General features: G+C 54.4%; 2 protein-coding genes across 2 annotated transcripts in view; one reads left to right on the top strand and one right to left on the bottom strand.

Moving 5' to 3' along the window:
• Nucleotides 1-139: 139 nt before the first annotated feature.
• TULP2 (TUB like protein 2) lies at nucleotides 140-8083 on the top strand. Its single transcript, XM_034986944.1, has 12 exons — nucleotides 140-589; nucleotides 1049-1100; nucleotides 1513-1639; nucleotides 2188-2325; nucleotides 2588-2704; nucleotides 3694-3815; nucleotides 4463-4774; nucleotides 5661-5773; nucleotides 6292-6406; nucleotides 6492-6590; nucleotides 6830-7001; nucleotides 7276-8083. Exons 1-12 carry the CDS (start codon nucleotides 558-560, stop codon nucleotides 7407-7409), a joined length of 1533 nt encoding a protein of 510 aa, XP_034842835.1. The 5' UTR covers nucleotides 140-557; the 3' UTR covers nucleotides 7410-8083.
• A 942-nt stretch (nucleotides 8084-9025) lies between these two features.
• The window catches only part of PPP1R15A (protein phosphatase 1 regulatory subunit 15A), a 3143-nt gene continuing 1781 nt past the window's right edge, over nucleotides 9026-10387 (bottom strand). Inside the window, exons 2-3 of the mRNA XM_034986942.1 lie at nucleotides 9881-10387; nucleotides 9026-9463 (exon numbers count right to left, since the gene is read on the bottom strand). The exon at nucleotides 9881-10387 is cut by the window's right edge and continues 879 nt beyond it. Of these exons, the coding sequence (XP_034842833.1) occupies nucleotides 9116-9463; nucleotides 9881-10387 (855 nt within the window). The 3' untranslated portion in view covers nucleotides 9026-9115. The remainder of the gene's footprint in view (nucleotides 9464-9880) is intronic.

Genomic DNA, 10387 nt, shown 5'->3' with positions numbered 1-10387 from the left:
GGAACACCTTGCATGCCCTTCCGGTTCAGAACCCTGGAGCAGGGTTGCCTGGCTGCCGTGGAGGCCAAGGGTCATTGCTTTGTTGGAAGTGGAGTGTGGGGGGCCAGGAGGGAGGGGATTAGGGCAGGCCCCAGTGGGAATCCCCCCCCCAGCCCTCTTTCTTTGCCTGCTTATTTCCCACAGACCCAGAGATTAGGTCCCCCAGCTAAAGAGAGGGTTAGATATGTTTAGAAATTGGCCAGAGAGGCAAGGTACTGAGGCGTGACTGTGAAAAGCCTTTGCAGGCACCAGGAGAGGAGTTGCCAGGATCCCAGGCAGGCGGGTGCTGGAGATCGGGGGGTCAATGGGGGTCGAGTGTTTGGGGCCCAGAGTCCTAAGTTCCTATGCCTGCGTAAAGGAGAGTTAACTATTTGGGGGAGAGGGAACTGGATTCCTGGGCCCCTCAAAGTCATGAAAGCTGGAAACAGGCTGCTGGGTCCCTGACCAAGTAGGTGCTGGAATTCGGGCTGCCTGGGTCCACTGGTCTGTGTCCTGACTCCTCATTCTGCTTCTCCAGAATGTCTCAGGAGAATGACACGTGGAAGAAAGAGTGAGTGGGGAAAGGGGATGCGCAGGGGTGGAAATGGGGGTGCAGGAGGAACTTAAAGTTTGATTATGCCCACATTCACTCCATTCTGGCTTTATGACCATGTTTTCAGGTTCAGCACCATTAGCCTAGTGGTAAGGGGCACGGGCCTGGACTTCTGGGTCCTGAAGGGAGGGAGCTACACATGAGGACTCATGGGTCTGAAAGAGGACGGGCTGGGGGCCTGGACTCCTGAATCCTGAGACAGGAGGGGCCTGGGATCTCTGATTCCTGGATTCTAGACAGGCCAATGCTGGGGAAAAAGAGCTTCAGAACTGGTGGAGCAGGCTCAGGTTCTGCTCCTTCTTTGACCTCACAAGTGCTCAGAACCCTAAGTTGGGCAGGAAGAAAGAAGGGAAGGAGGGGGCTCTTGCGCAGCGGGGGGCCCTGCTTGCTGTCACCATGAGCCTGCACCTCTCTCAGAGCGCTGGGGAATGAGCTCGCCGCCATGAGGCTGCAGAAGCTGGAACAGCAGGTACTATGCCAGGGAGTCCTGCCACCTCCCCCCACCCCCCCCCGCCCCTTCAGTCTTCCAGAGCTTCCAGGAGCACCACCCCCAAGATTTGCTCTGGGACTCCTGGTCCTCCTTGACTCTCTCCAAGCCTCAAGTCTGCAATTGGGAAATGAGAAAATAGGAATTGGGGATCCTAAGGAAGCAAATCTTGATGATGAGAATGCCCTTCTGGAGGGCAGGACTGCTAGGTCCTGGGGGAGGAGGGGACAGGGTGCCAGGACTCCTGGATCCGAGGAAGGAGGAGCTGAGGGACTGAGAGCCTGGACTCCCAGACTCCCTCCCATGCATGCCTCCCCCTGCCCCAGGCCCTCCTTCACCCCTGTCTTCCCGTCCGGTTCCTGGCCCCCACAAGCCCCCTCTTCCACTCCCGCAGCGGCGGCTCTTTGAGAAGAAGCAGCGGCGGAAGCGCCAAGAGCCCCTCATGGTTCAGGCCAATCCCGACGCTTCCCTGCGGCCCCGGCGACCATGGAGGCGGGAGGAGCGCCTCGCGGGTGACAGGGGTGAGGAAAAGTTCTAGTGTGGGGCAGGAGCCCAAGGAGAGCCCAGTGCAGGGCCCTTGGGGACCCGGGAGCGGGACCTGGCTGAGCTCAGGGGCGGAGCAGGGAGAGCGCGGGGGTGGAGCCTGGTCCGACTAGAGGGTGGGGCGCGAGAGAATCCCGTGATTGGGCTTCCTAGAGCTCTGGGGCGGAGCCTGGGGGAGGTTGGCGGGGGGGGGGGGGGGCGGCCCTGGAAAAGGCAGGGACTCCATTTCCGGAGAGTGAGGGCTGAAATTAACAAAGCCCGGGGGGCGAGGCCGGGATAATTTAGAGACAGGTCCCCGGAGAGACCGAGAGCCGTGTGTGAGACTGTGTAGGCACAGAGTTTGCAACAGTTTAGCTGCAAGTCTGTGCTTGCTTGAGCCTTAGGATGGACTTTGCGTTCCGAATGGGTCTCCCGGGTTTGGGCGGTCACTCAGGAATGGTGTCTGGGAGTCAGTGAGGGAGCGGATCTTCGCAGAGGACTGGAATTTGTACATCGGGTTAATGGGCTTCGCTGCATCTTCTCCCAGGCCTTGGGAACCCTTTCCTCCAGGAGTACATGCCAGAGGCACATCTGCACTCTGGTGCCCACAGTGCCCTGGGCATCGTGAGCTGCGGTGGAGACGGCAGCGGTGAGCGTGGCCCACTGGCATCGCCGACAGAAGGAGGTAATCTCGAGTCCTTGGGCCGCCTATACCCTAGAACTGCACTCCCACCAGAATCCAGGAGTCTGGAACCTCAATCCTTGCTCTCCAAAGAACCCAGGAGTCCAGGCCCCCACGGGCCCTGTCATCCCTCACACCAAGGAGTCCAGATCCTGAAACTACTCCTTCTCCAACACTCAGGAATCTGAATCTCCAGGCTCCTTCCCCGCCTCCCCACCCCCCAAAATCCCGGTCTCTAGTCCCTCTCCCTTATCCTGGCTACCAGACAGTTCCGATCCGGAGTTGGAGGAAGTCTCCGTGGAGGATGTTCCCGCTTCTCCACCTCCTTATAAAGAGCCTCCGGGGACTCGACGCAGGGGTTGGCCAGCCCGCCAACGACCTGGTAATTTCGGGGACATTGGGTGGAATCTGGTCCCTGGTCCATGTGGCAGATCCTCCCCCCTTTTTTGGTAACAGTTTTATTGAAATATATTTCACATACCATACAATTCATTCATTTAAAGTTTACAATTCCATGGTTTTTAGTATATTTAGAGAGATGAGCAACCATCACCACAGTCAATTTTAGAACATTATCATTATCCCGAGGGAAACCCTGTACCTTTTAGCAGTGACCACCCCCCCCCGCCCCCCACACCTCATTTCTCCCAGCCCTAGGCAACCACTAATGTACTGTCTCTTTAGATTTGCCTATTCTGGACATTTCATTTGTTTATTTATTTTTTTATTTAAGTTCAATTAGCCAACATATAGTACATCATTAGTTTCAGATGTAGAGTTCAATAATTCATCAGTTGCCTATAACACCCAGTGCTCATCACATCACGTGCGCTCCTTAATGCCCATCACCCAGTTACCCCATCCCCCCTCAGTTTGGACATTTCACTTAAATAGAATAATATAGTATTTGATCTTTCGTGATTGGCTTCTTTTGCTTATCATGTTTTTAATGTTCTCCTATGTTGTAGCATTGTTACTTGTTATTTCTTAATATTGTATGACAATTCCTTCTATTCTCATGACATGACCAAAGAGTCAATAACAGGACTCTTAATTATCACCCCAAACCCCATTCCTCCCTCCCATTTTAGTTCCCAATCTCTCTGATGCGCTCTTTGGGACAAGGTAAAGGGAGGACTCTAACCCCACCCTGTCCTTAGACCCAGGGCAGTCAGAGACTTCTCAGCCAGTGTAGACACCCGGGCACATGGGGGAGGAGGAGGATCTGGCAAATGAGTGTGATGAGTAATAAGGAGAGGCCAGAAACCCAGGATATCTGGCCTTTACCAGCTAGCACTGGTGACCTGGTCCCAAGCTCCTGGGACCCAGGTGTCCTGAGCCAGTTTTCTTCTGGCTCTTTCCACCCCGTAGGGGCCAGTGCGGAGGAAGAGAGGGAATCCCAAGATGTTGGAGATGAATATGAGGCAGCCAGTCCAGAACCAAACCCTGGCATGGATGGTGACCTGGGACGTGGAGACTTAGCCTCCAACAAGGTGGGAGGTGGCACAGCCAATCAGAATATAGGAGAAGGGCTAGCTAGCTTCGGACTCCAGAGAGGGTGGGTCTAAAACTCTGCAGCCCAATCAGAGGCCCTTTTTACTGGTGGGTGGAACCTGTTATGATTGGGCCATCAGGGTCTCTGTGTGTGTACCATTTATGAAGTCGGTCTAGAGGGTTTAAATCGATGTAAGCACATACATTAAAATCCAGCCCACCGAAAGGCAGCGAGCTTTGGAGAGGGTGAAACAGTGATGGGGGAGGGCCAACAGTTGGTACTCGCAGGTGTTAATGAAAGTAAGATAAATAGTAAGATAAATGGGGAGATCTGGGCCATATTATATGTTATCTAGACCGAAACAACACTGCTTTTAGCTGAATGGACAGTGCTTTCAAAGAGATTCTCCAGCTGGTAGATGAGGTGGGCGTGGCTTCAGAGGGCAGCTATTAGTGCTGACCAATGAACAGGGCCCCTTGAAGGTACTGGCCAATCAGCACGTGGCCGAGACGTTTGACCAATAGGCAGAAAACATGGTTAAGAGAGGGCGTAACCCTGAACTGTCACGGCCAATCAGTCGTTGGTAAGCCCGTGGTGGAGGCGGGTCTCAACCATCCCTCAATTTTAATTTGGCGCGTGGACTAGGGCGAAGACTTGGCAGAGAAGAAAGAGGAGTCGGAGTCTACAGTGAGGAACTCCCCACCGGCAGCCGAAGAGGAGGTGTCCGAGACCCCGGAAGGCGAGGTCGGCGCGGGCAGCAGCGATGTGGGGAGCTCACCCCGCTCGCCTCCCCTCGCGCCAGGCCCTCGGCTGGGAGAGGACATGGAAGCTTATGTGCTGCGGCCGGCGCTGCGCGGCCGCACGGTGCAGTGCCGCATCAGCCGCGACAAGCGCGGCGTAGACAAGGGCATGTTCCCCCTCTACAGTCTCTACCTGGAGGCGGCCGACGGCCGGGAGGTACGGTCTGGCTCCCTCTCGAGCAAGCCCCACCTCCCAGTGGCAAGTCCCGCCCCTTTCTGAGCGAGGTCGAGACTTTCACGAATCCAGGCCTTGCTCAATGATGACATTGAGCTAGGGCTTGTGAACTCCAACGCCAAACCCTGCCCTTCACGGAAGCAGGCTACTTTAGCAGTAGCATAGGCCCTAACCAAGCCCATAACTAAGCCTCGACCACTCTTGAGTTGGGCCCACCTTTCTCAAAGTAAGGCCACGCTGTCTCAGGGTCCAAAACCTCACCCCTTACACACCCTCTCGAGGTGTTGGCCCCGTTGTGTTTGTCCAAGTTCCGCCTCTCACTGAGCCTTCTAATCTATCAGGCCCCTACCCAATCCTCGGATAAGTCCCGCCCCCTAGGAACCAAGCTCCTCCCCTCGTGGATTGTCTATTCCAGAGCCAAATCACGCTCCTCTCAATCTGGCTAGTTTCCCCCTCGGTCTGGAGGCCTCCCTTCAAGGCACTCTCCCAAAAGGAGGCTTTCCCCCTACTCAGTAGTGCTAGACCTGCTTTTGTCAGATGAAATGCCTACCAAAGTCCCGCTGCAATGTTCCAAGTGAGGCTCTTCCCTAGCCTCAGTTAGGCTCACCGCTGCCTGGGCTCAGCCCTGACCCGGGACCCAATGGCGGAAGGAATGGCGGGGCGGAGATATGAAGATGTGAAGCTCCCCTTCAGGACCTAGCTGATGACTTCCTTCAGTGAGAACCGCATCTCCCAGGAAGGCTCAGGATGCTTTTTGCTCCATTACCCTCTCCTCTGCCGTGGGGACACAGTGTTTCCTTGTCTTGGGCCCCTAACCCTAGCCAGATATCAGAAACTGTTTCTGATGGGCCATTCTTCCTACCCACAGCACTTCCTCCTGGCTGGGCGCAAGAGAAAAAGGAGCACAACCTCGAATTACCTCATTTCCCTGGACCCCAAAGACCTGTCTCGGGATGGGGACAACTTTGTGGGCAAAGTCAGGTGGGCAGAGCCCTGATAGGTGTGAGAAATAGGTGGCAGGAGGCCTCGGGGGTGCCGGGAGGGGTGGGGGAGAAGGGGACAAGCAGGCCACAGAGCACAAGTTCTGCCTGCTCTAGGACCTCTTGTCTTACGGACTGATGGACTGTGTATATCTTCAGGTGGTAGCCCCAGGGTGGGTGGGAATAAGAGAACTAAGGGCTTTGGAACAGAGGTTGACATTTAAGACATTTGACTTCTTGAGAGGCAAGAGGGTGGGACTCCTAAGTTCCCATGGGAGAGGGCTGTGATGTACGCATTCTTGCATCTTAGGGGGAATAAGTTTCCTAAAAGGCAGGGGACTAAAAGTCGTGACTCATCAAAGAAACAGAGGGGATTGGGACTGTAGATGCATGGAACACGGAACTTAAGTCCCAACTAGAGGGTTAATGGGAAGAGTGGATGACATGACATGGGAGAGCACTTAATGTACAGCAAAAACAGTCATTATTTTTACTCTGGCCACTCCCCTCCTGGAGCAGATCTAATGTCTTGGGCACCAAGTTCACCATCTTTGACAATGGGGTGAATCCTGAAAGGAAGAATTTCATCCCGGAGACCGCTCGCATCAGAGAGGAGCTGGGGGCTGTGTGTTATGTGAGTGTCTGGGAGACAAGAGAGAATGAAGCAGGACGGTGGGGAGGGAGAAAGAGCCAGGTCAACTGGAGCATAATACCCCCAGGAGACCAACGTCTTGGGATTCGGAGGGCCCCGGAAAATGACTGTGATCATTCCAGGATTCGATTCCCAGAACCGGAGAATCAGCGTCCAGCCTCAAAACGTGAGTTGGCTAAGGTTGAGAACCTCTGGATCAGTGGGGAGGAAGGTCTGGGGGACCTGCCCTAGGTCCTAAGGGAGAAGGGGGCCCATGGCTTGCAGGTGGTCGTATGTGAAGCCAGATGGACTTTGTCAGACCTTTATGTTTCTCAAGGAGGAGAGATTAGGGACGCAAAATTTTGCGTCGGGAGGAAAAACGTTCATTGGTGGTTGGTTAACCACGCCCCCTACTCTATCTTACAGGAACGGGAGTCGCTACTGAGTCGCCTCCGACGGGGGGCCAGCCAGGGCCTGGTCCTGCTGCAAAACAAACCCCCGTCGTGGAGCGACGAGAGCGGCGCCTACGTACTCGATTTTCATGGTCGAGTCACTCGGGCCTCGGTCAAGAACTTCCAAATCGTGCATCCGGATGACCGTGAGCTCCTAGGAACCGGTTTACCTGGGCCAGGGAGGCATGAGCGGACGAGAACTACTTCTCCCATCAGCACTTGAGCGTTTTTCTAGGGAGGGCTGATTCCACGCTGTTGCAAAGCCTGCTGGGAACTGTAGTTTAGTGGCCCTCAGGGTTTCTGGGCGTAGTGGGAGCGCCGCACAGCCTCTGAGAAGTGGTAGTTCTCGAAGCTCAGAGGCCCGCGGGAGGGAGTTGAGGAGTGGGGCTAGGCTTGCTTAGTTCCTGACTTCCTCCTCAGCGGACTACCTGGTGCTCCAGTTCGGCCGCGTGGCCGCAGACACGTTCGCCATGGATTTCCGCTTCCCGCTTTGCCCGCTCCAAGCCTTTGCCGTCTGCTTGTCCAGTTTCGGTGGCAAGCTGGCCTGTGAGTAATCCAATGAAATACCATGCCCTCACCAGCTTCTGTGCCTGCTCATTTGGAGAAAGGGCCCCCGCATGCCTTCTTTTGCTCCACCTTACTCATAACCAACCCATCATACTCTGCCTGGGTGCCCACAGTCCTGCGCTCCAGGGGAGTAGGGTTTTCAGCAGCACCTGCTTTCACGGGACTCACAGTCATGGGAGATGGGTCTTAACAAAAAATTAAAATGCGCCTCTGCAGCGAAGGAGAAAAGCACGCGGAGGCACAGGTCAGCTGGGTCAGATCAAGGTATCCCTAAAAAAGTGCTTTCCACACCACATCTGAAGAATCACGAGAAACCAGGACCAGAGGGGTCAGGGGTGGGAACATCAGGCAGTAGGCACAGCTCATACAAAGGTCTTAAGGTGAAAAGGGGCTTGATCGGTTTGGGAAAATGAGAGGATAGTGTGGCAGGAGCCTGGGGAACCACTGGAGAGGGGCAGGGTCAGAGGCTCGACAGGGGGCAGGATATTTGAGCCACTCTTCTTCCAGCTGCTGGATAGATCTCATGGGGTCAGAAAAGACTTCTGAGTTGGAGATGTAAACTTGGATGGGTAATTCAAGACATGCATGGGTGAGAGTGAGAATAATTACAATACTAGCTGCACTTATCTAACATTTGTTATTTGGCAAGCATTGTTTTTTTTTAATTTTTATTGTTATGTTAATCACCATACATCATTAGTTTTTGATGTAGTGTTCCATGATTCATTGTTTGTGCATAAGACCCAGTGCTCCATGCAGAACGTGCCCTCTTTAATACCCATCACAGGCTAACCCATCCCCCCACCCCCTCCCCTCTAGAACCCTCAGTTTTTCAGAGTCCACCGTCTCTCATGGTTCGTCTCCTCCTCCGATTTCCCCCCCTTCATTCTTCCCCTCCTGCTATCTTCTTCTTTTTTTTTTTCTTAACCTATATTGCATTATTTGTTTCAGAGGTACAGATCTGAGATTCAACAGTTTTGCACAATTCAGTGTGGCAAGCATTGTTTTAAACATGGATTTGGGATGCTTGGCTGGCTCAGTCGGTGGATGGTGGGATCTTGATCTCAGGGTTATGAGTTCAAGCCCCTCGCTGGGTGTAGGGATTACTTAAAAATAAAATCTTAAAAAAAATAAAAAGGCAAATAAATAAATATGAACTCTTTCGGGGCCTTACGATCCTATGAGGCATGTGCTATTGTTAGCCACATTTTATAGGTAAGAAAACAGTCTATGGAACAGGGCTTAAAAAAGGTGAAATTGGATTGCTGAAGGCCTTGAGCAACTCACCACTTAAAGGCCAGCAGGAGGATGAGTATATTCCAGGGAGGCACAGAAAACTGGAACTGAACCCTTTTTTAGTGATCAGTGAGTCCAGCTCCCAGCCCCCTTGGGGAGATAATCGTCCCAAGTTTAATAAAATTTAGGCCGATGCCAGAGAAAAACTACAAGACCCACCAGCCCTTAGTTCAAAAGAAGCCTCAGGGCAAGAAGAGGCAAATTTGAGGGATGATGGGAAATACAGTTTGTCCTCTACTGAGGTACTCGCCTTTATCCCAGGGGTAGTGGATTATTGTGAGTTCAGATACACACAGTGATGGTGACATTGCTTTGCTACAAATCAGCAGGTTTTATTTCTTAGATATAACAACCCCCCCAAAATAAATAGCTAATAGAAACAGGAAACTCCATGATCTTAGCCACTCTTCCCACTGAGGTCCAGGCAAGGAGACGGGGACAGAGGAGTGGAGGGAGATGCCCCAACATGGCTCAAGGGTGTGGCCTGGATGGAGGACAATGGTGAGATCTGGGGAGGAGCAGGTGTGGCGGCCAGAGGAGGGGTAGGGTTCCCACAGCGGGCCCAGGCCCTGGCCCGGGCGGCAGGGGTGAGACAGGGGCCCAGCTGCTCCTGTGCCTGGGCAATCCGCCAGGCGAAGCGACTGCGATCCCGGGCGAGCTGCTCCCAGGGTCCCCGGCGGGCGGCCTGGGCCGGTCCTGCCCAGACAGCCAGGAGATGGACAGAGACCTTCTCAGAGAAGTGTACCTGGAGACGGGAGCAGCACGGATGCAAGCCCACGTGTCCACAGTGGGGAGGGGGAGGGGGAGAGAGAGAGAGAAAGAGAACCAAAACAAAAATGAGTGACACAGAAATGCTTGTTGTCTGAGTCACCTGCTAGTCACTGGCCCGCGGCAGTCTCCACGTGACTCACTGCAGGTGGAGACTGTTTCCTGGTGCTGATCTGAGCCACAGCTGCTCCCCCCTTCCCACGGGGCCCCAGCCTCTTGCAAAGGCTTGCGTTACAGTGAACACAGCCCTCCCAACAGAGTTCACATGCAACCCTCTGCAACACACGGGGGACCCAGAAGTTGGGCCGTCCAGCCCTTCCGCCCTGCCCCCCGCCCAGGCCCAGGAGTTCCAACTCCTCCCTAAGCCTCAAGAAATTGAGTCCTCAGTACCCACCTTTCTGGCCTTTGAGGGAGTCTCAGGGTCTGGATGCCGGGTGGGGGTTTCTGTGGGCTTGAGTCGCCTCTGCAGTCGGAGGGGCAGCCGAGGACGAGCCCAGGGAGGTGGTGGCTTCTCCCCAGGTAAATAGATGGCCACTCGGAAGGGGCAGGGCTCAGCTTCTCCCCACTCCTCAGCAACTTCCCCTCCCTCTGTGTCCTCTCCAGGCCGGCATGTCCAGCCCCGGTGGAGGGTGCTCTGAGCCTGAAGGGAGGGACTTGGCTCAGAGTTAGCTGCTTCTGAATCCTCTTCCGGCTCTGTGTCCTCTCCTGGCCTATATACCCAGGCCCTTGAAAAGGTATCTGTGGCCTCAGCTTCTCCTTCCTCCTCAGCTGCTCCCCAATCACTGTCCTCATCTTCTAAGTCTGTGTCCTCTCCTGGTCGATACACCCAAGCCCTCACGAGGGCACTTGTGGATGGGATGGAAGAGGGACCCTCAGCTTCTCCCTCCTCCTCAGCTGCTCC

The sequence above is a fragment of the Mirounga leonina genome, unplaced genomic scaffold (assembly GCF_011800145.1).
Source record: "Mirounga leonina isolate KUSES-001 unplaced genomic scaffold, KU_Mleo_1.0 Mir_376, whole genome shotgun sequence".
Taxonomy (NCBI): Eukaryota; Metazoa; Chordata; class Mammalia; order Carnivora; family Phocidae; genus Mirounga; species Mirounga leonina.
Note: the sequence above shows the minus strand (reverse complement) of the source record. Positions and strands in the feature narration are given on the sequence as shown.

Excerpts from the sequence above, each read along its gene's own strand:
- TULP2 (XM_034986944.1), top strand. The coding sequence starts at position 558 with ATGTCTCAGGAGAATGACACGTGGAAGAAAGA. Across the intron at positions 3,816-4,462 it reads GAGACTTAGCCTCCAACAAG|GGCGAAGACTTGGCAGAGAA; the intron begins GTGGGAGGTGGC and ends CGCGTGGACTAG. Across the intron at positions 5,774-6,291 it reads AACTTTGTGGGCAAAGTCAG|ATCTAATGTCTTGGGCACCA; the intron begins GTGGGCAGAGCC and ends CTCCTGGAGCAG.